General features: G+C 51.0%; 1 protein-coding gene across 4 annotated transcripts in view; it reads right to left on the reverse strand.

Moving 5' to 3' along the window:
* Nucleotides 1–1,230: 1,230 nt before the first annotated feature.
* SOX13 (SRY-box transcription factor 13) overlaps nt 1,231–26,124 on the reverse strand; it is a 46,812-nt gene continuing 21,918 nt past the window's right edge. The window contains exons 1-14 of one of the 4 annotated variants that reach the window (XM_074322277.1): nt 20,232–20,250; nt 14,980–15,178; nt 13,639–13,750; nt 13,467–13,553; nt 9,784–9,956; nt 9,285–9,353; nt 8,798–8,909; nt 6,361–6,446; nt 6,050–6,212; nt 5,525–5,634; nt 5,289–5,385; nt 4,853–4,996; nt 3,755–3,971; nt 1,231–3,069 (exon numbers count right to left, since the gene is read on the reverse strand). In XM_074322277.1, the coding sequence (XP_074178378.1) occupies nt 2,808–3,069; nt 3,755–3,971; nt 4,853–4,996; nt 5,289–5,385; nt 5,525–5,634; nt 6,050–6,212; nt 6,361–6,446; nt 8,798–8,909; nt 9,285–9,353; nt 9,784–9,956; nt 13,467–13,553; nt 13,639–13,750; nt 14,980–15,178; nt 20,232–20,239 (1,839 nt within the window). In that variant the 5' untranslated portion in view covers nt 20,240–20,250 and the 3' untranslated portion in view covers nt 1,231–2,807. Of the gene's footprint in view, nt 3,070–3,754; nt 3,972–4,852; nt 4,997–5,288; nt 5,386–5,524; nt 5,635–6,049; nt 6,213–6,360; nt 6,447–8,797; nt 8,913–9,284; nt 9,354–9,783; nt 9,957–13,466; nt 13,554–13,638; nt 13,751–14,979; nt 15,179–20,231; nt 20,251–26,124 lie in introns of those variants that run through there. The other 3 variants (XM_074322276.1, XM_019711400.2, XM_019711398.2) reach the window with 3 other exon arrangements.

Genomic DNA, 26,124 nt, shown 5'->3' on the forward strand with positions numbered 1-26,124 from the left:
TCAAGAGCCAATGTCTTATGTTGGTAAGTTCATTTCCACTTTGAACACCTTTGTCAAAAAGTTTTTTGTTAAAGCCAAAATACTGACCCTTGCTATGCATCCAGAAGCCAAGTTCTACCTCATGAGCTACAGACTACATGTTGCCCACCCGACAGCTTTGACGTGGTCGTATCCTTTACGCCTTACCCTAGTTTCCTCTTTTCTGGACTACACATCACTGGCCCTTTCGATGCCTCTGATATGTGTCCACTAGGCTCCCTACAGTCCTCTTCTGTGCAGGATGCCTGCCTCTGGGCCCCTCCAGAGAGACGATGGCCTTTTCTATTGAGGGTCTAGGGCTGCCATAATGCACCTGGGCATTATGTACATTGGCCTGTGTGCTGTACATTGGCCCATCACCTCCCTTTTAGTGAACACATGCTTCTATTAATCCAACCCAAGTCTAACAAGAATTGCCATTCAGCTTTGCTTCCCCCTTTCCATATTAAAAGGATTTTTTTTTTTTTTTAACCACAAGAGTTGGTCTTTTTCTCAATCTTTGTTAGGGTACAGTTTGAGAGTTTTAGTCTGTCATCCAGCCCTTTCAGGTCTAATTGACTTGTTTCTCCCAGTGTGATATGTAGTTCTTTGAAGTCCTCATTCAAAGCATAAGGTCACAGATAGAGCCCTGAAACGCATCATTAGAGACCCTGCTCATTAATCAGTGTCTTGGGAGGCTCATTCATGGGCTTGGGGTATCCAGGTCAGGACCTTTCTAGGATGAGTCCACGGCTTTCATTAGATTCTCGAATGGCTCCTTCTCCCAGAGGGTAAGAAACATGGATAAGGCCTAACCTCCTTGTTTTCCGATGAGGACAGTGAGGCTGGAAGGGGAAACCTGACGACCCTTCCCTCCACCCACACACGGCCATGTGGCTAGTTCCGGGGAAAACCCACGCTTCCTGACTCCTCACAGGGCTCTTATCTCTGCCTTCTTTCTCAGGACTTGGGTGGACACTTGTGGTGAGGTATGGCTCTCCTTCAGGCAAGGACAGTATCTCGCTCATTCAGTGTGTGCACCGGGGGGAAGGAGGGGGGTTGCCGTCAGGTCTGGGCCTCCGTTGCCTCAGATATTTCCTCCCGGGCCCCATGCCTTAAGCTCCCTCTAACTGCCACCAGGGGGCAGTGGTGCTTGGGCTGGCGACTTGTTGACTTGGTCCAGCCTCCCCCATCCCCCGCACAAGGACCAGATTCTCAAACGATCTGCCTTTATTATGCCAACAGAAAAAAAAATTCCCCGAGTGTAAACAGGAGAAATGTGCTGGTTAAGTTACTTATCATTATCTTATTATTAACAAAATAAAGCACTATCTATGTTTACAGTCATAAAAAAAGAAACAGCCTGGAGAGAAGTTGGGCTTTGGGGAGGGGGAGAGGGGAGAAGATGGGAGACTCCACATCTGCCCCTGTGAGATTTGGGGTACCCTTCCCACCCTGACCCACCTGGGTCTTTGGAGTCAGGGGCAATGGGATTTAATTTTCTTGGGGAAATAACTTGTGAAAGTGAACTGGGGCGGATGCAACTTCTCAAGTGGGGGGGCGGGTAGGCAGGAGGATGGCAGAGGTGGTGGGGGGGGAGGGGATGGAGTACCAGTCTCCTCACCAACCCCTTCCAACAATGGAGACCCTTCCCACCCCCTGCTCATCAGGGAAGAATGGAGACCAGCTGTCATGGGAGCCCCACTCTCCAGGGCTTCTGTCACAGGAAAAGGGGCACCATCAATTCTTCTGACCCCACTCCTGGCACTCAGGTTAGGGGACCAGGGTCTGGGAACCAGATCAGAGCCCCCTGGAGGCTGAGCACAATCCCATGCTGCTCAGAGCTAAAATGGCTCTGCGGGAACCGACCAACACAGTAAGGTTGAAGGGGCAGGCATGGGAGGCTGGTGGGCCTAGAGGTGGCCCAGGGGCCTTCGAAGACCCAGAGTGACCAGCAGGCAGAGGGGCAGAGTCAGACACTGAAGGGAGAGAGACACAAACAGGACCCTGCAGACAGACAAGGACAGAGAGAAACTCACACAAGGATGCAGAGAACCTGAGACACCCAGACTGACAAAGAGGTAGCAATTTGGGGACAAAAGAGCACAGAAAGAGGCCCCCAGAGAAGCAAGAGTGCCATCAATAGACACACCCACAGGAACTCAGCAACAGTGCCTGGCACATAGTGGGCACTCAATAAATATCTTGTGCAATGAATGAACAGATGAAAACACAGGCACACACGTGCACGTGTGTACACGTGCGCATGCAGCACGCACACGCACACACAGCAGCCAGAGGCACAACAGGCTTGGCAAAAGATAAAGAAGGGAGGGACAGCCAGATCTTTTTGCACAAAATACAAAGTGATCCTGGTGATAGAGGAGCGATCTGGGAGCGGTGTTGGTCCCATGGTGGCTGGTCCAGCCAGGACAAGAATGGAAACAAAGCATGTGGCACCAGGGGGACAGGTCTGGAGCTGCCATACCCCTGGGATGGGGAGACCTGCAGGAGGAGAGGGTCATACAGTGTCCCCTGGCTATGAGCCCCAAGGGCCAAGGAGCTCAGCCAACTCAGCCGTCACCACCATGCAGGTCCTACCCACCTAGGTGAACAGCTGCTCAGTTGTGCTCACAGGTGTGGGGAGGGGGCCTGTATCTACAAGTACACAGCTGTGCCATCTCCCAGGCATGCCCAAGTCCAAGTACCAAGAGTCCAGGTCGGCTGTCTGGGCCCTTTGGCTCAGGCCAGGTGTCCCCCAGGTGGAGGGCCAGGCCTACGCGCCGAGATCAGTCCGTGAGCACCACCAACTCCCCGTCACTCTTCTCCTCGCCCTCCGAGTCCGAGTCCTCGCTGTACCGGTACATCTCACCATCGGCCACCGAGTGCCTGTCCTCTGTGGCCTCGGCCTCCTCTCTCAGGCTGCAGGTGTTGACGATGACAGGCATGTTGGGGTCCAGGCTTCGGGGCACATAGTGTTCCACCAGGGGCTGTGCCATCCGAGGGTACAGGACATCTGAGGAGCTCATCTGCACCTGCCCAACCTGAGGGCTGCAAGGCAGACAGGTGGGTTACAGACACCTTCCCTTCCACCCTCACCCTGCTCCCCGAGGCTTCTTCAGGCCATGCCTTCTAACCCCACACCCTTTTGGCTCCAAGACACACACTCTGCCCCGTGGTCTACTTTCTAATGGCCACAATCATTGTCAGCTACAGCCCCACACAACATGCAATCTCAGGGCCATTGGTGCAGTCAAGATATTCCTGGAGGACTATGTGTGAATTCCATTTTTGGAAATTGTGTATTTAAATGCCTGGGTAAAGGAGTCCACTAGGGAGGGTGCTTGCTTTGGTCAAGTCAGGACTTCTCTACAGAATGAGTACTCCTCTACCTCGATTTTCAGTACCCATGAATTTTTACTAAGTTTACCAGAAATGGGATGCACAGGCATATTTCCCCTGGAACACGCCAGCCCGCCACACTCAGTCACAAATTTATATCCAGAGCCACCAGGTACCCACCATCATAGTCACCCCTGTAGTCGCACACGCCACACACAGATGATGCTCTCACACACACATACGCACACATATACCCACAAAGACAACACATGCACAGCACCCCTGCAGTCACACACAAGGCAAGTCACATGCTAACACGCAGCCGCTCATGGGAGCTGCACACACACATGCACACGTGCTTATGGTCTCTGCTGCCTGGGCAGAGCCTGCTCACGGGGTCATGTAGCTCTGGCGGGCATCCTGGCGCCGGGTCCTCATCAGGGCCTTGTACTCGCCCACTCGCAGCCGCTTGCCCTCCACGATGCAGGTGCGCTTGGGCCTCGGCTTGTACTTGTAGTCGGGGTACTTCTCCAGGTGCTGCCGGCTCAGTCGCGCCTGCTCCTCGTAGTAGGGCTGCTTCTCCTGGTTGGTCATGGACTTCCAGCGGGAGCCTGGCCCAGCCCGCAGGGGCAGGCAGTCAGCTCCAGGCTCTGCCGACCACCCCCAACCCCCTGTGGGTGCCAATATAGTTCGTCACCAGGTATACGTGCAAGCATTTAGCAAGGACCTGGTCCAATGTGGTTGTTCCTTGGATGTTGAGCAAATGAATAAATGAGGTGGGCATGTATATGGGCAGCCAATTGCCAGCTTAAGACACAGCACCCACCTATATCCCAATACCCAGCAACCTCTGAGAGGCCTCTGGTCTGCCTGATTTGCATAAACAAAAGAGCAGTTATCCTAGGCCCCCACTACCACAGACAGACTCCCTGCTCAGGGCAAAATACCTGGTGTCTATATTCATAAGATACCTGCATAGACATCGGAAAAGCCTCAGTCTTAAAAACAACTGCCCTCTTCTAGCCCCACCTGCCCTGCCCTACATCCCTCCTTGGCCTCCAATCAGGACATGTCCCTTAAGAAACCTTTCTACTGACAGCCCAAGAACACCAATCTATCCTGTTTCCTGCCAGAGCCAGCTCTAGGGGTCTGGGCAAACAGTGGAACAGGTTCTTTAGGGAGATGGGGAGAGGCGCTCACTCACATGCTCTCTCTCTCTCTCTCTCTCGCTCTCGCTCTCGCTCTCTCTCTCTCAAGATCTTGAGTGCAGGTGCTAGCATAAGAGCCCTGCAATGGTACAAGACCCCAGGACCCAGATGCCCCACATCCCACCTGACTTCCACACCCCGTCAGTATCCACTAGAGTTCAACATAATGCGGAGTATCACCCAGCAAATCCCAAGTAGACCCAGCTGGCTCCTGCAACTGGGGTCCTGCTGTACCATGGCTTCTGGAGCCAGAGCTCCCGCATACCTTACCCACTGGCCCTTACCGAGGATCTTGCTGATACTAGAGTTGTGCATGTCTGGGAAGGCTTGGAGGATCTTCCTCCGCTCGTCCTTGGCCCATACCATGAAGGCATTCATGGGTCTCTTGATGTGGCTGCTGTTCCGGGACTCGGGGAAGTGGCGGGAGCCTGAAGGATGGGTGGAGTCAGCAGGGCAGCTGGTCGGGGGTTAGGAAAGACTTCCAGGGCCATCAGAAAATGTCCCACACTTGACCACTAGGGGGCGCTGGGGGCAGCCACAGTGCCCCGGGATGACCAGCAACAAGATGTCAGCAGAGGCCCAGCCAGAGAGACACATAAGGGGACTCCACAGACAAAGGGAGAGAAGGGATGGCAGACAGACACAACCTGACCCGCCATGGCCCTGGTGGGAAGCAGAAGTGGTCCCTTCTGCCCATCAGCCCAGTGCCAGAGCCCTCACCGTCCACATCGCAGCCCAGCATGGCTTCCTCCAGTGGGTGCACACAGCTCTCCTCCAGCCGCTCCTTGACTGGGGACGTGTCCAAGCTGATGAGGTCCTGGGGTTGACAGGGGCAACCTGTACATCAGCCTCTCTGTATCAGCCCACTTCTCTCCCCCACCCCTCACTTTGGCGGCCTCAGACTCTGTCCACCATCTGTTCCCTGCTCCCAGGTGCAGGGGAGTGGGGGCCCATACCTTACGGAATGGAGTGTTGGGGGAGCTTTCCAAGGCCGCACTGTGGCCATGCAGCAGCTGTCGAGCATCCTGGATGGCCTTGGTGACAGCGTCCCCTTCACCAAGGAAGCCTATGGGGGTAGGAAGAGAAGAGAAGGGAGGGGAACTGAGGGGTCACCCCAGTACATGCCTTGCCCTCCTGTGCTCCCTCTTGCCCCTCCCCACGGCTGTTGCACTGCACATCCCCAAGGGGGCGCCATTTACACTGGCTGTTGTACCAACAGACTAGAAATGATAACAGCACCCCCGGAAATTGTGCAACCTAGTGGCCTGAATCCCTGAGGCCAGGGTGCCCAGACAGATATGATGGAGGAGAGGAGGAAGGGGCTCTTCTGAGACACTGAGTGCTGAAATCAAAAGGGGCCAACTAGTGCAAGTCTAACCCACAGAGGGAAAGTGTCATGCCCAAGGTCATATCATGTCCTCCATCTTGACTCCCCTAGAAGAGGGCTGAAGGGAAAGGTATGGGAGAAGTAGAAAACTTACCCAAAGGCAGGCTGGGGGGGCTGGACTGCAGGTCCCGTGTGGGGGCCCCATGGCTGGGGGGGCGGGGGCCACAGTTGCTCATCTTCAGGCTGGGGGAGCTGGAGGTGTTGGGCAGCTCGGGGGCCTTGGGCTTGGCTGTGAGGTTAAGGGGTTGGGAGGGCTCCTAGGGGAGCATCCAGAGGTCAGAGGGTGAGACACCAAAGGAGACCCCCACAGAGGGACAGAGGGGACGAGCATACCCAGAACAGACAAGGCAGCAGCCAGCCATCCCAGCTAGGGAGGGAGCCCCAGGCCAGTGAGGAGGACAGTACCTGCAGGGGGTGGTGCGCGGCCATGGCCCCCGGCCTCTTCACAGCTGGGGCAGGGGGGCTGTGTAGCAGCTGCAGCGGGTACTCCACTATGGAAAAGGCGGCAAGGAGAAAAGTCCTAGATGAGCACAGAACAGCAGACACCCTGCTTGACGAGGTCCCAGCAGCACGAAGTGGACAGAGGCTCAGAGCTGGCCCAGCTTCCTTCCAGCCACTGCCCTCCCCAGCCTCAAAGTGCTGCCAAGGACCTCCTACGCGCTTGCCCCCACTGCCCTGACATCCATGAGCACGGTCACCCTGTCCCACCCTTCCCAACCCAATGAGCCTGGAGTTCCAAACCCAAGGTAAACCAAGATCAGGGACACTCTACTCACGCTTTGGATACTTGTTATTTGTACCTACTGTATGCAGGGTACAAAAGCAGCTACCTGTTTGTGGCCTGTCTCCTGTGTATTATCTCACAATAGTCTCAGCTTAGTGTATGCTATATATTAGGTACTCAATACGCCATTTCATTTTACAGATAAAGAAACTGAGACCTGGAAAAGTTAAATGGGTTGCCCACATAGTTAATCAGTGGGAGCACTGAGATTTGAACCTGGGTCTTCTAGACTTCACAGCCTGTCCTCTCCCCTTTGTACGGCACTCTCTCTCTCTCTTCTCCCTCCGCCTATCTTACTCTCTGCAACCAGGCTCAGAATCAAGGAGTTGACAGCTTGGATGGAGAGATAGCCACGTATACAAATCACTAAACACAAGGCCTGTGGTGATATGGGCTGCGTGGGTAGCATTTGAGAGAACTTTGTTCCAGATGGAGGGACTGGAACAGGCTTCCTTGGGGTGTGTGTGTGGGGGGGGCCCAAGATGGGAACTAATGCTGCAGGCGGGCAGGGAGAAATGGAGTGGTGGGTTGTGAGAGCAAGATGTAGGGAATGAGACTGGTATATGATGGGCAAAGTGGGCTCAGAGGCCTACGAAGGCTGAACTCAGGAGTTTGGACTCCATGCTGTAGGCATCAGAGTGCCATCTACCACACTACTCACTCAGCTTTAGGAAGGGGCCTTTGGCAGCCCGCAGGCCCCCTGCTTACTAGGATTCTGGAGCAAATACAGCAGGTGGCAGCCTGGCCAGTCCAGGTCCTCCACAGCTTAGTTCCTATCTCCCCTGCCCAGAAAGTATACGGCCCCTCCTCTGCCCAGGCCCCTGCCCTCACCCCTGCGGGTCTGTTCCATGTTCACCTGGAGTTGTAATGGTTTATGCTGTTGCCCTGTCTTTCCCATTCAACCCTTCGTCTCCCCACCATCTGGAATCTTCCCTCAAGGTAGAGTCAGTGGAGCTGACCAATGAACTATGCCGTTGGCCACAGGCTCAGTGGTGGACCTGTGGGAAATCACCCGGCTGGATTTCCCCTGCCTTCTCATGTGCAACAGGGCAGGTGGGCCAGGAGTTTACTTAAAAGCTCTCCCCCCTCCTGGGGCCATGATGAGCAGCATCTCTGCCCTGTCCCCATGACCATTCATAAGGACTCAATGATCATGGCCTAATAATTCTCTGCCGCCGTCCCACTGTCACTGCCCTCGTTCAGGCTCTCATCCCCTATTGCTAGAATCATCTCAACAGCCCCACCTAGTTGTGCCTTCAGTTGGTACCCCCTCCATTCCCCATGACCCACAACCAGCATGACAGCAATCCTCTACTCAAACATTCAAGCGCACCCCACATTCGATAAAGTAAATCTTAAATTCCGTGCTCAGTCCCAGCGGCCCTCCCCGGCCATGTCCCCACTACCCTGCCACGTGTTCCTGCCTTAGGCTCTGCCTGGACAGTCTTTCCTGTGCCCTCTACCCTCAGCTCCCAGCTCCACCCTCACAAGTCCACTCACCTAAGACCCCATCAAGCACCATCTCCTCAAGAAACCTCCCCAGAGTCTCTGGTGCTTGGCACACTGCTTTCTCCCTCCTGAGACTGTAATTCCTTGAGCTCAAAGTCCACACTTTATACACCCACGGCTACCCAACAACTACACAGCATCTGACATGTGGTCGGCGCTCGGTCTGTTTTCACTGAGTTTCACTGACGGGGCAGAAGGTAGGAGTGACATGGTCAGGGCAGGAACAAAAATATGAATTTGGGAGACATATAAATCTCAGTTAATGTTCAAAATAACAATACTCTGGTACAGTAAAATGTACCAGAACTGGGAAGACTAGACCTAGATTGGCCATATCCGCTTACATCTGGAAAGCACTTTATGGTTTTCAAAGTGCTACTTTTCATTTTCTCAGTGACGTTCAGAAACAAGGCGTTATTCTTCCACTGGACATATCCCAAACCAAGGCCCAGAAAGTCTACACTGCAAATTAATGGATGAAAGCGGTTCTGGGCCTCTTTCCCTGACCTCAGGACAGCCTCAGTGGCAGGACAGCCCATCCACACTCACCTGGTTTGCAGGGGATTGGCTGAATGGGCAAAGCCAGCTGAGAGTCGGGGGTGACAGGCAGAGGTTGGTGGCTTGGGGGGAAGGCTGGGATCATGACATAAGGCATGTTGACCTGCTGAAAGCAAAGAAACTCTGTGTGAGTCCCTGGGGGCCCAAACAGCTACCCAGCTCTGGTCAGGCCTGGACAGAGGGTGGACCCAGGGATGGGAGGAATAGGGCCTGGGGCAGGGACAATCTCCAAAGGATCCATCTGACCCTACACCCCCTCCCGGGGCCCCTGTCTACCTGCCCTCAGGTCACAGATGGGGAGGAAGATATTCTGGGCCTCTCCCTTGAAACAGGGGAAGACAGGGGAGGAGGATAGAGCCCCCTCCTCAGGTCATGCCTGAGTGATTCCGCCTGTCCGTCCCTGTCCCCAACATCTCTCCAGGCTGGTATCAACCCGAGCCTCCAGCCCGCCCATTATCCAGCCCTCCCCTCTTGTCACCTGGATCTGCTGCTGCAGGAGGTTGATTTTGTGCTGCTGCTGAATTAGCTGTTGCTGCTGCTTAGCAATCTGGCAGAGGGAAGAGTAGGCAAAAGGGGCGTCGGCATAGGCCCCAGGGTCCCATCCCCCAAAGCCTTCCAAGCCCCAACTACACCCTGCTTTCCAGGAGTGCAAACATGGAGAACTGGGTGGGGTGAGAAGCAGAACAGCCAACCCTCAGAATTTATTCTGTTACTCGGAGCTCACCCTTCCCTCTAAGGCCAGGGATGGAGAATGGGCAGGGCCCCTCAGCATTCCCACAAAGGCTCACAGTCATAAGCCTCATAGCCAGAGGTGGAAATCCTACAGCCCTGGATGACAGCCCCTCCCCTCCTCCTTCCCCCCTCCCCTGCTCCCAGGCCTCCACCTGCACTGGCTAGGCCTGCCCACAAGGTGCTCCCTGCTGGGCCCTAACAGACACCTGCCCTGGAAAGAATGCCAGACACCAAGCGGGGCCTACCTGCTCCTGCTGCTGCCGTGCCAGCTCCATCTGCTGCTGCTGCTTCTCAAAGAGCATGGCAGCCATGTTCTTCTGCTCTGAGTGGGCTGTCAGGAGCTGGTCCCGCAGGGTGGACAGTTGATGGATCATGACCAGAAGCTGGAGCTCCTTCTCTGCCAGGCTCTCCTGCGTCCCTGCTCCACAGTGAAACAACCAGAGTTGAGAACTTTCGTTTGTTCATCCGTCTAGCTGTCCATCCATTTGGCATTTATTGAGCAATTGCTATGTCCCAGGCACAATTAGGAGCTGAGCGGCAGAGGTGATTGACGCTCCAAGCCTTGCCCTAGAGAGCCTCCTCACCTAACAAGTAGCTGCCCTGGAAGTGCCACAATCAGCCACTGATTTCAGCCCTGGAAATGCTGATGGTGGGGAATCTAGCCCCACCCACGTCTTGGACATCCTCAAACGCCCAGTGCCACAGGGTCAGGGTGGACAACCATCCCACAGGAGGGGCCCAGCGGGACATGCTCAGGTTTTGGAGCAAGACAAATCAGGGTTAAAATCCCCCTTTCAACGCATCCTGCCTGGGAGCTGACAAGTTACCAACTTTTCTGCACTTGAGTTTTTTTTCATCTATAAGTGAGCACACTAAGTGTCACTTCACAGAGTTCTGCAGGGTTAAAGGGATAATGAATAAAGCTTTTAGTCCAGGATTTCGCACCTGGTCCTCAAACAACAACTGTTAGTGCTTCCTTGCCCTTCAATTTAGCTCATGTCAGATGCAGAAGTGCCAGGCCACAGACTCTTTGCATCAGAATTATTCAGGGGGCCTTTTAACAATACAGATGCCCAGGCCCCCATCCTCTGGGTTCTCATTCAGTGTGTAGGAATACAGCCTAAGCATCTGCATAGTGTTAAAGTGCCCCCTGTAATGGAGACGCCCACTTCACTGAGCAAATCACAGCAACCTTGACAGACAGACTCGCAAACTTCTTGGAACTATCACTGATCTTATCACCCTCAACTATCATTCAACGTAAAGGGAACTAATGGCAAAACTGGACTCAAGCAGAACTACACAGGACTGAATGAACTGATGAAAATGGTTACAATTTTTATGACTTTTTGTTTGAGATTGCTGATTTTTAAAAAATATATTGTTTCCCAGATAAAAGGAAACTTATTTCTCTTAAACTACCTATGACTTAGCAATTTGGTAAATTATACCTTTGTAAGCAGTACTGAAACGTTTCTATTTTTCTCCCTACCTGATCCCTCCAGAATTTGGAAACTCTTAATAGGTGAGTATTATTATTTTCATGGCATTATGGTTATTTGCATAAGTTCAGTAAGAATCTGTTCTCCTTGTAACAGGATACAATTAGAAACTGATTTTATTACCAAGGCTTTGACTGGAAGGTCATATTTGAGAAAGATGCATAGACTCAGATATGACCAGACAGCTTTAAGGAATTAAGATTGACTTATGGAAGCCCATAAAAACCCTTGGAAATACTGGCCTGGTGCCTTGCTTACAGGGCCTTACCATGTGAGTAAAGAATGTCACTTCTTGGCAGGTGTGAGGATATTTGGGGGCCTCTAGAAGAGAGAAACTCACGCAAACCTATAGGTAATGCAGGCGATACCTGATGGCAAATCATTGCCTTGGCTTTTCTGGACTTGAGAGGCCTTGTTAAATTTACTCTGAAGATTGCTTATGGAAAATTCCAGCAAAGCAGATTTAAAAGAGCCTATCTGGTTAATTACTACCCTGTTTCCCCGAAAATAAGACCTACCTGAACAGTCAGCTCTAATGTGTCTTTTGGAGCAAAAACGATTCGGTTTTATTGTACTATAAACTGGGTCTTATATAGTATAATATAATACAAGACCGGGTCTTATATTAATTTTTGCTCCAAAAGATGCGTTAGAGCTGATTGTCCAGCTAGGTCTTATTTTCGGGGAAACACAGTATTCTTGCTGGATTTATATAAATAATCAGGCCAAGTTTTTCAAAGCAGACTTATTTTGCACCTAAATTAGTCTTAATTTTGCTACCTTTGACAAAAATGGGGGTGATTTTAGACAGAAAAATTGTTTCAATAGAAACTATAATATACCTTTGTGAAAATTAGATTCTAGTGCTGTTCATTGTCTTTTGAATTTTTTAAATCTTTTACCTATTACCTATAAAATGGACTGGATCCTGAGTTTTTCTAGTTTTCTTAAGTATTTGGCTCCAATCCTCTGAACTAATTTTCATTTTCCTACCCTTTAACATGGAATCATTGAGAACTAAGACTGCCCTTTTCCAAGGCAATGCAAGCTAGACAGCTTGATATAAACTTTAGAGGAATTACCACAACCCTCATCTATGGACAGTCTTCGTGCCTGCTACAGAAAGATCATTCAGACATTCAAACTGCAGACCAGGGGAATCTATCAGACTGTAACTGTCTGCCTTCACTCCATCTGAAGATGCTTCGAGCCAGACATCCATAGAAATCTTGACTGGCTGCCTTCAGAACTCAGAAACCAAGATTATAGTCTACTTCAATCATTAACCTGTTTTTCTTTAGTTTCCATAGAGATGCCTCTTATTAAAACCTGATTGCTTGCACCATGGGCTTAACTTTGGGAGCCCACCGGCATCCCCACCTCCTGAAATGAGACACAACGTGAACTGAACTGAACTTTTCTCAAGACCGCGACTGGTTTAATGACAGAACGGTCTGGGAGACCAGCTTCTGAAATGTGAAACTTCCAGAGACGTTTCAGAGGAGGGGACTGTGGGGGTTCAGAAAGAGATACCGAGATGTGCCTCAGTGGTATACAGATTTTTTTGAGCTAAAGGCAATTTTAGCTTCAGGCTCAAAAGAAACTTCTGCCCCTCCCTTTACCTACCTAGAAGTACTTGAATTAGGGGCCTTGACCATAATGAGATTATCAGCGATAATCTCTTATTAGCAGCAATAATCTCTTTTTGACCCACTTATATGGCAGGGCAAACTTTTATTTACTAAATATCAGCTCTTCTTTTCATCCTGAAGTGACCCTTTGAAGCCCCCAAGGTGCATCACCTCACCCCTAGCTCAGGGTGTTTTACAGTCCCATGCTCCCTTTCTATCTCTGAAGTTTTCGTGCATGTTGGGGCTGACTCTCTCATGTATGCAGCATTCCCACGCATATGTATTAAATTTGGTTATTTTCCTCTTGCTAAAAAAAAACGAAAAATAAAATAAAGTGCCCTCTGTGAGTGTAATCAACCACATTGGCAAAATTATCACTCTCATGATTCTACTAAGCAGAACTTTAATTCACTTAGTGAGGTCCTGCTGGCCTAGACTTAATTTTAAAAAGTGAAAGGGAATGTTTGGCTCATTTTATATTATAGTTGTATCTGGGAAGTGGAAACGATATGCCCAAGGTCACAAGGGTCCCTGGTAAGAGCCCAACCCATACCACCCATGGGATTTGATTCCCTCCAGGCCTCTCCTGCATGGGAATGAGCCAGACCTAATATTGGATCCCTAGGTGAGGGGATGTGCTGAGTCCTAGGGCCAGGCAGGAGCCAGAGTGGCACAGGCCAGATCTGAGGGCACCAAAAACCCCAATAATTGCCATCCAGGCCCAGAACGCACAGGCAGGCCGGGAGAAGGGGCAGAGGCTCAGACGTCCCTCCCCTGCCCACCCATGGCCTTCACCTTTGACATCTTTGGTTTCCACAGAGCTCCTTCCCAGAAACCTGTCCTTCCAGTCACTGGACAGCAGCTTCTCGATGGCTGGTACGACTAGAAGAGACCAAAGGGATGAGGAACAGCCTTCTGAACACACCCCGCCCCAGGTCCCTATCTCTAACTAGGGCAGACTGCTTACCTTCCTTTAAATTTCGGTTGAAGTCTAGCTTCTCCTGGCTTCCAGAAGCAGCCTCAGAGCCTCCTGGTCTCTTGGGTTCCAGAGACCCATTGCTCTCTGGTGAGCCGCAATCCTGTAAGACACACTGAGTGTCACTGTCGCCTCCAAGAGAAGGGAGGGCAGACTGCAGCGAGGGCTGAGCACCCCAGGTACCTAGGAATCGCAGAGTCCACTGCCCCCCAATATAGGATCCTCCCTCCCCACCTTCCTTATCTTTGCTCTGGCTTTGCCTGATACACTGAAAAGAAAAAAAGGTTTAAAGACAAAAGACCTGGCTCAGTCAAGGCTCAGTGACTCACAAGGTGCTTGATCCCACGAATCCCTGAACTTCTCTGAACTGACTTCCCTCTGCTGCAAATGGAAACACTCATACCTCCCGTCACAGAACTGTGCTGGGATCAAGGCAGTTCACGCATGTAGGTGAGGTTTGCCCCTGCAGAGTAGGGGCTGAAAGCCAGCCCTTATGAGTACTTCTTGGCATACACTCAGCACTCCAGCAGAGCCGTTTACTCCCAGGGACCCCCCACCCGTCCTTTAATACACTACCCCCTCTTTCTTCTCATCTGAGTCTTCTCCATTCTTTAATGCCCAGCTTGAGACCCTACTCCTCCAGGAAGCCTTCCTCAATTACCAGCCAGCCTGAGCCACTCCCACACACTCCTCCAGGATCCTTCCTCAGAACCCCAAAACTCTATTTTCTCCTCATTTGGCTTTTAATTATATATTGCTTTTGTAAATCTCTTCATGGAATCATAGAATTTTTTTTTCTCTTACATTCACTTTTAATTGGAAACTTTAGCCCCTCCTGATTCCGGGTTTCCTTTCCCAGCGATCTCTCACAAAGATTTTCAGAATTTTTTAAAGCTGCATGAATCCTTACTGCTCATATAGTTCAGCTCCTTCATTTTAAGGGTGAAGAATTGTATTGTCTTTAACAGAGATTTAACTCTGGCTTCAGAAATGAGGCTGATTTTCTCAACTCATATGAAAAAGCTGGTAGATTACCTTTAAACTTTGAGCATGTATATCCTATCTCTCCTTCAAGTCCTTAGGGTGTAAAGAGTGGTCACACCGGTGAGCATTAATACCAGGTGAGTGAGTATAGGAGTAAGTCCACATTCCATCTGACACGTGGCCTGCAAACTTGGCAGCCCCTCCCCAACTCACCTAACTTGTCCCAGAGATGAATATTTCTGCCGCCCCTCCACCCAGCTAGTGGGATGGGTGCCTGCCTGGCCTAAGGGAGAGGGCAAACGTGGTGTGGTGGGGACACTGGTGGGATACTGAAAAGTGCTGCGTCACCTGGGCTGGAGCCTGGGGGTCAGCACCGTCCTGGGTGGCCAGGGCTGGGTCTCCAGGCTGGGGTTCAGCTGCAGCGGCCAAGCCCTGAGGGGCCTCGTGGCAGGGCTCCTTCTTCCCCTCTGACTTGACAGGACAGTTCACCATGGTACCACTGCCATCCAAGGCCAGCTGGGCAGGGCCAGGGCTCCTCATGGACATCCTAAGGGAGGAGGGGCAGAGTGAGCACGGCGAGTCCTGAGGCCCAGGAGAAGCCTCCATCCCCCAGCCCCAAACAGGCACACACATGAGACAGAAGCTCCCATCGGGGACCCATGAGTGAAAAATAAAAAAGCTTCTTCTGTCTTTTTTTTTTTAATCAGAAGCTGTAGAGAAGATTGGGCCCAACCTTTGGCACTCCCTGCCTGTTGCAATATTGGGACTAGTGGCTGATGGGTCCATCTAAGGAGGCCAGAGATTGTTAAGTAGTTGTTTCTGAGCCCAATAAAGCCAAGGTTATAAATACATGTATGTGTATATTTGTGTGTATACATATTTGTAATTAGTTACCAAAATTTAAAAATCACAAAGTATCATAAAGATCTGGATTTGAACTTCCCTTGAACTTGGTCTGTGGCAACAATTGGCTAGAGATGAGGTACCCCTCATGAACAGGCTCATTTGCCTCACTCCCCACTACTCCCCAAAAGGGAAACCAAGTATCAGCTACGCTATATAATACATTTATTCTTTGTTTTTCTTACAGTAGAGACAAGATAAAAGTGAACTATTTCTTATACCCATGTATCTACCAAAAGTGGGAAAATAAATAACAGACTGAGAGACGGATGAGTGGCTTTAAGAAAAATATCTTCTTATATCTAGCTAGAGTCTCTCATTGAGATTGGGCCCCTGTAGGCATTTGCAACCCCTGGTTTAAGCAGAGACTCCATACCCACTGCTCTCGTTGCTGCCTCCCCACTTGTGGCACCATGGCCTGGGATGTCTAGTGTGGAGGAGCCGTCACAGGATCCTGGGGAGTGGTTTCCAGTGGTCATGCCGGCTCAGGCCCAGAGCAGCAGATCCCCACAGCTCCCCTGCGCACCCTCCAAAGTCACTGAGACAAGACCAGTGGGGACAGTCAGCAGGTTCAAGTACACATGGGTCCTGCCTGGGACACTCAACTAGCTGCTGAGTGACCTTGGGCGAGTTACTTAACCTCAGTTAAGTTTCACCTCAGTTTCCTTCCTCATCTGTAAAATGGGCTATGAATTGTTAATTGCACGGTGTCTGGCACACTATCCAGCACCGGATGTGGTGTCTATTAAACCACTGCTGGCTGGGATGCCACACAAGGACCCATAGAATCAGCAGGGTCCGGAGGCTTGAGAGGTAAAGTCATGGGTCACCCACAAATCAGAGTCGTCTCGTGGGTGGGACCAGGGATGATTTGACAAGTCCTCCAGGTGATTCTGATACATACTAGTTTGAGAAGCATTGTTAAATAAAAATTTTTATAAATTTTTTAATAAAAATTTTCACATGAGCGTTAAGTTTTTAGGAGGAGAGAATAAGGTAAAAACCAGATATAGTAAAACATCCCTTAAATTAAGTTGCAGGTACACTATAGTATTTGTACACTGCAGCAACTCTACAATTACATGTTTCTTGTAAGTATAATGAATGACACAATCAATGTGCCATGTACAATACATGAACGGTATTTTACATTAAATAACTAAAAGCATTATAGTTGAATAAATTGTATTCAATTTAATGCCTTCCTACAGGATCAGCCCAGACTCTCCTGCCACTTTCAAAGGGCAAGGCGCCTTGGGGGCTGGTGTGGGACCCAGGACAGGGCATTTCAGAGTGAGGGCATAACTGACCCTAAGAATGCCAGCCCAGGAGAAAGGAAGAGATCCTAGCCCAGCTTGGCAGGGCTTAGGGGTCCTGCCTGGGATCCCTCCCACCACCCAGGGACCTGGAGAGTATCCAGGAAGCCAGTGGCTCAGCCCATCCGGGCACAGGGAGGGGCGCAGAGCCAGTCTCGAGCAGGCAGGGCTCAGAGTGGGGGAGGAGGGAGTCGAAGAGGGGTATTATCCTGAAGCTGAGGGCAGCAATTACATAACAAACAAACCCCGGGCTCAAGCTGTGAATTAATCAAACCGCTGAAAATAAAACCTTCCTCTCAGGAACTTCAGACAAAAGAAATGAAAACAACCAGGCTGGCTGGGAAATAAAAGGCAGCAGCGCTGAAAGGGGGACAAAAGGAAACCAGACAATAGGGTGTTGGACAAAGGCAATAAAGCCAAAGGAAGTGTGACAGGAGAACAATGCCAGCCTGTGGGCCCTGATCCCGCCCGGCTCTGCCGCCTCGGCCCACACCCACTGCTCCACTGGCCTCAGTGCGGGCAGGCCACCGGTTCGCCTCCTTGCTGCAGACTTGGGTCCTAAGGGCTTTTATCCTCCATTCTGTCCCAGCTTCGTGGCCTTCCTGCCGCTACCTCAGTCTTTCTTCCCACTGCAGCCCACAGACCCCAGAGGCAGCTCAGAAGCACACATGGTTAGACGGGCAGGTCTAAGGCCTCAAGGCCTCGGTGGAATTGAGCTGTCGTCTCCCCAGCGCCAGATGCTGATGGTCTGGCCATCCCCCAGCTGAAGCTGGAGGCCGAGGAGGTAATTTTCTGTCCTAATTAACTCTTGGCTAGCACTCCGCATACAGCCACCGGCCACCCCTGGCTACAGAGCACTTGTAACTGGTCAGTCCCAGCGGAAATGTGCCTGGTATGCACCATGCCTGGGTTTCCAAGGCTTAGTACAAAAAACAGAATGTAAAATAGTTTGTTAATAATTGGTGATTGATTACATGTTGAATTCACAATGTTTTGTAAATGCTGGGTTAAGTAAAACATTGTTAAAATTCATTCACCTGTTCTTTTTTACCCTTCTTAATGTAGTTATTAGAAAATTTACAGGCACACGTGTGCCTTGCATCATATTTCTGTTGGGCGTGTTGCACTAGGACGTCGCCTTCCTTTGGGTTTCGATGGATTTTCTACCCACACTTCACCCCCCAGAGTCCTTTCAGTGGGACTGTGGGTTATCTTTATACTGGGGAGCTGGTCTTGTGGGGCTCCCAATGGCTCATCCTGGCCTCTGGCCCAATGCCTGGTAACAAAGAAAATGGCTGCTGGTCACCAGCCAAGCTAGCTGGGAGGTGTCTGTCTGTTCACCAGGGCGTGGTGCCCACTAGATAACCCTGCCAGAGCCTGCTGCCCAGACAAGGGCCCTTTACTCCACAACATGGCACTGGGCACGGGCTCTTAGCTGGAACTCTCTGCCTACTTATTTGTTGATGGAGAAGCAATAGTGCAGGCCCAACAGACTCCTTCCTCCTGGAAAGCAGCTCCCTGGCCTCACCCTTTGGGAAGAGGGTCCTTGGGCACCTCTTTTCCTCCCTCCGGCCCTCCGCAGGCACAGACCTGCTAGAGAAGAGCTGTTCCTTCCTGTCCTTTCACAGCCTGAAGCCCACAGAGATGAAAGTCACTGAGGAGTGTGGCAGCTGGGCTCTGGACCCCAACCACACCAGCTCTTTTCTCAGAGTGCAGAGCAAAAGCTGCATGTAACAAAATGTAAAGTGAAGGTACCCAAGGCAGGGGTGGAAAAGGATCAATGGAATGGAGTTTGGAAAACTCACAGGCTTTTGGGTCCGCAACCTGGGTTCAAATTCCAGCCCTGCCATCAGCCGACTTGTGTGATCTTGGGCAAGTTAATTAACCTCTCTGAACCTGTCTCCTCATCCATATTATGGGGTATAATAACCCATATCACCCAGGTGTCCATGAAGATTAAATAATACAGGGTAAGCATCCATTAAGTACAGCCCAAGATGCTCTTCGAGTCAGTTGAGAGAAGTCTTTGGGGTCACAGACCTGAGTACCTTTAAACCCAACTCTGCCCAATTAATTGCTGTGCAACTTTGATCAAGTGTCCTAACCTCTCTGAACCCGTTTCCTCCTCATTAAAATGGAAATTGAAGAAAAAACAACAGTATGAAGAGATGAGCCTTCCAGTAAAACTACCGAGCCTGTAAGATGTGCCTATTTTACATTCTCATGACACCCTGAACTTGACGTTCAAAGTACTTATCACAGTTGGTAATGATATCAATACATGCTTAATTTATTTCTGTCTCACCTAGAAGCATGAGAACTCACCCAACCCCACTCAGGACACTGGAAAATAGCTGTTTTTGCTCATCATTGCAGGCCCAGAGTCTAGCACAGTGCCCGGAACAGAGTAGATGCTCAAATATTTGTACAAGGATCAGAAAGTATAATATAGCTCAGCAGCATAACACAAGCAGGCCTGATGCATCATAAGTGACAGCAACTATTATCCTCATTATTAGAATGATGCTGTTCTCTGCGGTTTATTTTCCACACCACCACCTCCCATACCATTATCCTTAGCACCTTTTCCTGCATCTAAGCTCTTCCTGAGTGACCTAAACCCCCCCAGCAGCAAAGCAACTCTATTTCATTGTTTTTACCTTGGGACAGGTAAGAAACATTTTCCACACCCTTTGGATTTAAAGACCCTGCTGGAGTCTTCCCTGAAGTTACTTTTTTTCCAGAGGCTAAAAAAACCCCTGAAATTCCTTTACCCCGTCCTTACCAAGAATGCTCTATGCTTGTACCGTGTTTCCCTGAAAATAAAACCTAGCCGGACCATCAGCTCTAATGCGCCTTTTGGAGCAAAAATTAATATAAGACCCAGTCTTATTTTAATATAAGACCGGGTATAATATAACATAATATTGGGTCTTATATAACATAAGCACGATGTACTATCCCCGTGCTTTCTCAAGAGGTTTTACATACACAGCAGTCATCCCCGCCCCTCTCCCCAGCCACCCAAAAGCCCAAGGACCCTGGGCGCACAGGAGATGGGAGTTATTGGGCTCCCCCAGCTCCCACCTGGGCCCTGGTCAGGGGCCACAGGCCCACAGGACACTCCATCGGCCTCCCACTCCGGTGGAAGTGCTCCTATGCACCCAATCTCCCTCTTGCCCAGCCTTGTAAATGGAGAAACTGAGGCCCAGAAAGGCCAAGTTCACGTGGCTTTTTTGGGCAGTATTTCTTCAGGACTACAGTCAGAGAACCTTAACCAACTGGGTCACGGAACAGCATCCCTGCTCTGCCCTCCCTCCTTTCTCCGGAACCCATGCCACAGGCCTTCTGCGGCCTTCCTTCTCCTGGGCCTTATCTCACCTGAGCATCCGTCACAGGTGAAGGCCCCTAAAGGGAGAGGGCTCCAGCCATCCTCACCCTTGACGCTGTAGAGCCGTGAGTCTCTGAGCTGGTGCCCGAGGCCCTGAGGTCCTCAGTCCAGTGCCTAGGACAAGGCACAGAGGTGCCTGATCTCACGGAGGGCCAGTGGCTCAGAGCACTACAGGTGCCGACCTCCTTTTTCTCCTCCCCACAACCAACCTTATCCCTGCCCCTCTGACCCCCACCCACCTACAGGTGCACACCAAGCCCCTTTCTACCCAAAACAAATCACCAGCCACTTCCTTTCCCAATCAGCCAACGAGCAGCCCAGCTGGACTGGAATCAAAGGAGTTTTCACTCAGCCCTTCCTCCCTCCACAACGACAGCCCCTCTTCCCCCCAAAAAAATATCTAGATGCAGATAAAGACAGAGATAAATTCCAGTCATCAGAGCATGACAGATGACTCAGACCCAGGGTACAGGAAGACAGCCTGAACAGATAGGCAGACCCTCGGAGGGAAGCCAATCACTATGCCCTCCCTATCCCCCCCCCCACACACACACCCACGCACACACCAGGCCCCTCTGTTGCAAGCTCCCAGTCCCAAGCTGGCCCTGAGTGGGTGATGCCAAGGGCATCACTAGGGAGAGGTCCACACCACAGGAGTGGGGCAGGGCCTCAGTCCCAGGGGAACGGCACTTCCTCCCAAAGCCCCAGAGAGTTGAGAGCCTCAGGCAGCCCTAAACAATAGCCCGAGGCGTGGGTGCCCAGAACGGTGCCCCGGTGCCACATCCTGCCATTCTTCTCCCAGGCCGCACCCTGCCACCCTTCCTGGCTACGCCCGATCCTATCTCTAATGTTTACTCAGAGCTAGGAGTTAGGCCGGCTGCAGGCTTGGGACAAAGCTTTCCTGAGAGGCTCCCTCACCCTCTCCAGCCTCTGTGGGCTCTGGGGGGTGTGAGATGCAGGACTTGTGTCCATCTGATTTAGCTTAGCTCACTCTCAGTCCCTTGGCTGTTCTGGGCTGGCCAAGATAGTAGTCCCCTGGTAGGGCAGCCAACACCAGCCAACAGAGGCTCTGTGAACTCCCAAGCTCCTGTCCTCCCACCTGCAAGAGGAGACAGTTTCCCCCTACCTCTGGCACAGAAGCCCAGCTCTAGACCCCAGCGCAAGGGCACGAAGGACTGAAGGAGCTGGGGGTGAGACCAGGAAGAGAAAACAGCTGTGATGTTCCCATCCACAGGCGCCCATCTAGTTGTCAGGCCTCTGAGGCACCCGAGTCTTCTCCCAGCCCAGAGGGAGAGTCCAGGAAGAGACAGAGGACTTCAGAGACTCGGAAGTGATGTTGAGGTTCCAGAGAAATGTGTGCCTGCCCTCCTGGCCTGGGTAAAATTTAGAAGAGGTAAACAGGGTCTCCAGGAGCCCCTTCTCTGGGGGCCTTCCTGCCTTCAGGAGCTGATGCTGTCTCCAGAGCCCCCCACACCCCATCAGCAGCCCACCCAGTGCTAGCAGGCAGCTGCAGATTCTGCCCTTGTCTCCCAATGGTCAGGCCCAGGCCTCCATCCTGGTAGGGCAGTGTGTCTGGTTTTCTGTACAAGTGCCCACTCAGGGCTGACACATAGCAGAACTGGTGCAGTTGGGCCTGACTGGCCTTGTCAAAGGCTTCCTTTTTGGGATTGCCCTTAACATTAACCGAAGGAAAGGAGGGGGAAATACATGGAGAATGCCATGACCGAGTACTTCTGAGGGGCTCGCCACTCATTTCCTCGTCCTACCCCGGGCCAGCGAAGGTGGCATCTGAACCTATCCCTCACTGGGGCCCTGGCCCCACTCGCCCTCTACCCCAGATAACAGCACCTGATCCAGCAAAGAGAGATCTGCCACTGGCCTTCACCAGTTACAGGATTCTAGTTGTTTTCGACTTGAGTCACAACTAAGGAAGAATTAGTGCAAAGAAACCAAGGCGGCTGTGGGAACTTACAGAAAAGACTCACCTCTCAAAACCTTAGTTTCTTCATGTGTAAATGGAGATTCCAATACCTACTTTGTGATTAGAAGATAATATATAATTAAAGAATATATGTTCTTTAATATATGTTCAGGGAAGGAAGGAGGGAGAGACCTAATGCAGGAAAGGATGTCTCTTCCTCCTACCCCAGAGCTCCAGGGAGCATGTGGGCATGCCCGGGCTCTCCAGGAGACAGGCAGGCGGGTGTGACCCTCCAGCATTGCTGGAAGGCATCCTGGCATGGCTAAAAGAAAACGGGCTTTGTTGTTATCCAGACTTGTGTTTGAAGCCTGGCTCCACCACAGACTGTATTACCTGTGTGACCCATGGGGAAGTGTCCATTTCTCCAACTCTAAAATGACACAAGTAATAACTGTCTCAAAAAATTATTAAAAGGGTTGAATGTAATGTTTGCCAAAAGCAAAAAAATAGTTTGCTACCTGAACCCTACCCATCACACTTTGGAGAAGCCCCCCCTACCCCTGCGTGGGCACGTTGCCTTCTTCCTGCTCCTGCGCCCTCACCCCCGCCGCCCGCCTGGTATGTCTCCCTCTCTTTCGGGCTGTCTCACAACCCTGAGTAGGTTGTCTTAATGTTCTGTTGCTGTCCCCAATTACCATGGAATCACACAGGCTGGTGCCTACACTGAGTTAGGCATCCAGGTACCACACGGAGTGGACAGGCTGAAAAGATCTGAATTTGCCAAGGAAACCTCACATATTCAGTGTCACTGTTTATCTGGCCAAGCCACCGTGCCTTCCCTTCCCAGCTTATGACACAAAAGCTCTGCCAAACTCACAGGCCCCTCAGCCAGCTCCCTCATTTCCTCTGGAGTCCAAGAGGGTAAAGTGTTCTGTTAACCCCTGTGGTCATCCTGTGGAGACCAGAGGGATGACCACAGAGAGGAAAAGGACAAGTGGGAACCAGGCTGGATAGTGTCAAGGTATACAGTGACATGGAGGCTCTGGAGACATGCGCAGTTGGTTGCAACCCCAGCACCTCTCTCACCAGCAGCTGGACAGGCCAACTTACTCTCTAAACCTACCACTTTCTTTATCTACAGATGGGACTGGCAATATATACCCAATAGCATGGTTGCGAGGAATAAACGATATCATACATGCAACAGCCAGTGCCTGGCACACAGCCGTGCGGAACAGCAGTAATGGGCATTATCATAGTAATCTAGAGTTGGAGGGTGAAGGTTAGCGAAGTGGAGAGTCGCCCAATGAATACTTGAGACTTCACCTCTTCACATCGCAGATTCTTTATCTGTAAAAGGGGCTGAAAAAACCTCCATCTCACGGTCGTTGGAGAATTAGGAAGTATATAACACACTTAGCACAATGTCCGGCACAAAGCAGGTGAAACTTACTTAATATTCCTGCTGCGGCTGAATGAGTGAGTGAGTGAATGAATGAATGATTGTCCTTCCAGGGAGCCTCTGAGAGCCAGAGAACTGAGCCCCAAGCCAGGGTTATCTTTCGAAGGTCCTTAAAGGCATTTCAAATATCACCCTCTACACATCCGCGAGCCCACAGCTCACGGTCAAAATAGGCGCCTCCACACGGCATCCTGGGACCCGAGTGCTCCAAAAGGTATCTGATTTCTCCCCTAGTTTCTCTCCCTCTTCCTGCCTCTGCCACCCACTGCAGGGGCAGGGGAAGGGTCAGTGATCGAGACTGGTGAGTGGTACACAACAGAAAGAGGAGTGGGTAAACGCCAGTCCTCGAGAGGGCCGCCAGGAGGTGCTGGCAGGAGCACAGCCTTGGACCAGGTCAGCATGCAAACACTCAGCACGTCCACTTCAGCCTCATGCTCTCCTCCCTGGGGTGCAGCCCCACAAGGTTCCATGAAAGATACACCTCGAAAGAAGATCTGGGGTCTTCCAGAGAGGTTCGAGCATCTAGCTCCCCAGCTTGAACAGACAGTGGAGAAACAAGGTGACTGGCAGCCCTGCAGTTATGGTGGCCCGGGCCCAGGGGCTAGACCTGGGTGCACTGGCCTCGCCTTTGGGCACCCCGCTCAGGTCTGCTGCTTCTCCCTTCACCTCTCCTCCCCACTGCAGGGGTTCTGGGTGGACTGGTCCCATGCCCATGTAAGCCTAATCACCAACATCTCCCCCTGACAAGCTCACGCATCGGAAACCCCAGTGCAGCCGCTCGCCCAGGCTCAAGCAGCATTCATTCTTCCAGTGAACAAAGTGTTCCGTTCTTTTTCTCTGCAAAGGCCGCATTTCCTCTCCCATTATCTGCCCCATCGGCAGCCAAGCCTGCCGCAAAAGCAAGATTTCTTTTTCCTTTTTGTTTTTTCATGGTCCCCTTTATTTATAGGTTATGTTTCTTCTTGGCTTTGGCTCCTATTCAAAGGGGCAGGGAAGCAAAGGGAGGACAGCAGTATCATAGTTAGTCTCTAATTTAATCTAAAATGCTCACCACCCAGCCCCGAACGCAGCCAGCCTGCACCCCAGTCTGCCTGGGACCCCACCTTCCAGCACCAGCACCCTTTTTAAACTGAGGCAGGACCACCCCAACCAAGAAAAGAGACAGGTCTGGCAAAGGGGTGGGACGAGGTATGATTTGGGGAGGGATCTTGACATCTGGACCCACAATGCTGATAATAATAATAACTGAGACATTCAAAGTATTTAACAAGTGAGTGATGGGCACTAACCAACTAGATGAGACTCTTGGGACAATCAGATGAGTTGTCAGCCACTAACAACTGCTCGGCACTGTGGTGTGTATCAGCTAAAGACATCCCCCACCCCACAATAGCTAACATTCACTGAGCATTTGCTTTGTACCAATCACTGTTTGAATCACTTTTGCTTACATTAATTTATTTAATCTTCACAAAAATCATGAGGTAGATGATATTATTAGCTCCATTTTACAGATGGAAAAACCGAGGCACAGAGGTGCCTGGAGCCTGAGCAGTCTAGCATCAGAACTTACCTCTCAACCAGACAACAGGAACAGAGCACAAAGCATGCTGAGTGACACTTGTAGGAATCAGCTCTTTTAATTCTTTCAACAGCCCTGTGATATAATTACTATTACATCTCTGTTTTACTGATGAGGACACAGAAGCTTAAGGTGACTAAGCAATTGCCCGAGGTCATAGCCAGTGAGTGGTAACCAAGACACTGAACCCAGAGACTGGCTATTGAGTCCCTTCTTTTAAGCACTGGATTATACTGGCTTCTCTTTCACTTGTCTGAGGTCCCAAGGGCCATGGAAAGTCACTCCTGGAGGCTGAATTGCCAGTTCCCAACTTCCAACCTCTGCTGGGCCACTGCTGCTCGCATGATAGGGTTCAAGGGACCCGGGCAGGTCCTATTTTGGTTGACACAAGAGAAATAAAAGGCAAACTTGGTGCGAAAAAAGCCCTGGTTTCACAGGTTGCCAGCCACGCAGGGAGACCAGGTAAAAGCAGGTGGGGGTCAGTGCTCCTATCTACACCACATAGGGAGATAAAAACAACCCCAAAGGAGTCCAAGCCCACCAGTTATCTTCCAAGTGAATTAGGGGCAGCCTGCATTCCCAAAGGCACAGGGCTGCCCAACCCCTGACCTCCCTTAGTCATCACTTCTTTGTTTCTTGGCCATCCCTTGGTGCCATCTGTCTCCACGCCTCCAGTGCTGCTCCCCTTACTTCCTATTCACGCCCAGCTCTCAACAGCATTGAGCAGAACTGTGTGCTTCCTACTCCCTTAAAATACATATGCCTAATGAATAGCTGCAGTCATTCTTATTTTCTTATCAATTTTGTTTCTGAATATAAAAAGGAACATGTGCTCATTGCAGAAAATCTGCAAACAACATAAAAAGGACAGAAAAATTAACAAGTCACCCATTTCCCATCGAGCTGGAGGAGGCCACT

Source organism: Rhinolophus sinicus, linkage group LG17 (genome assembly GCF_036562045.2).
Source record: "Rhinolophus sinicus isolate RSC01 linkage group LG17, ASM3656204v1, whole genome shotgun sequence".
NCBI classification, from domain to species: domain Eukaryota; kingdom Metazoa; phylum Chordata; class Mammalia; order Chiroptera; family Rhinolophidae; genus Rhinolophus; species Rhinolophus sinicus.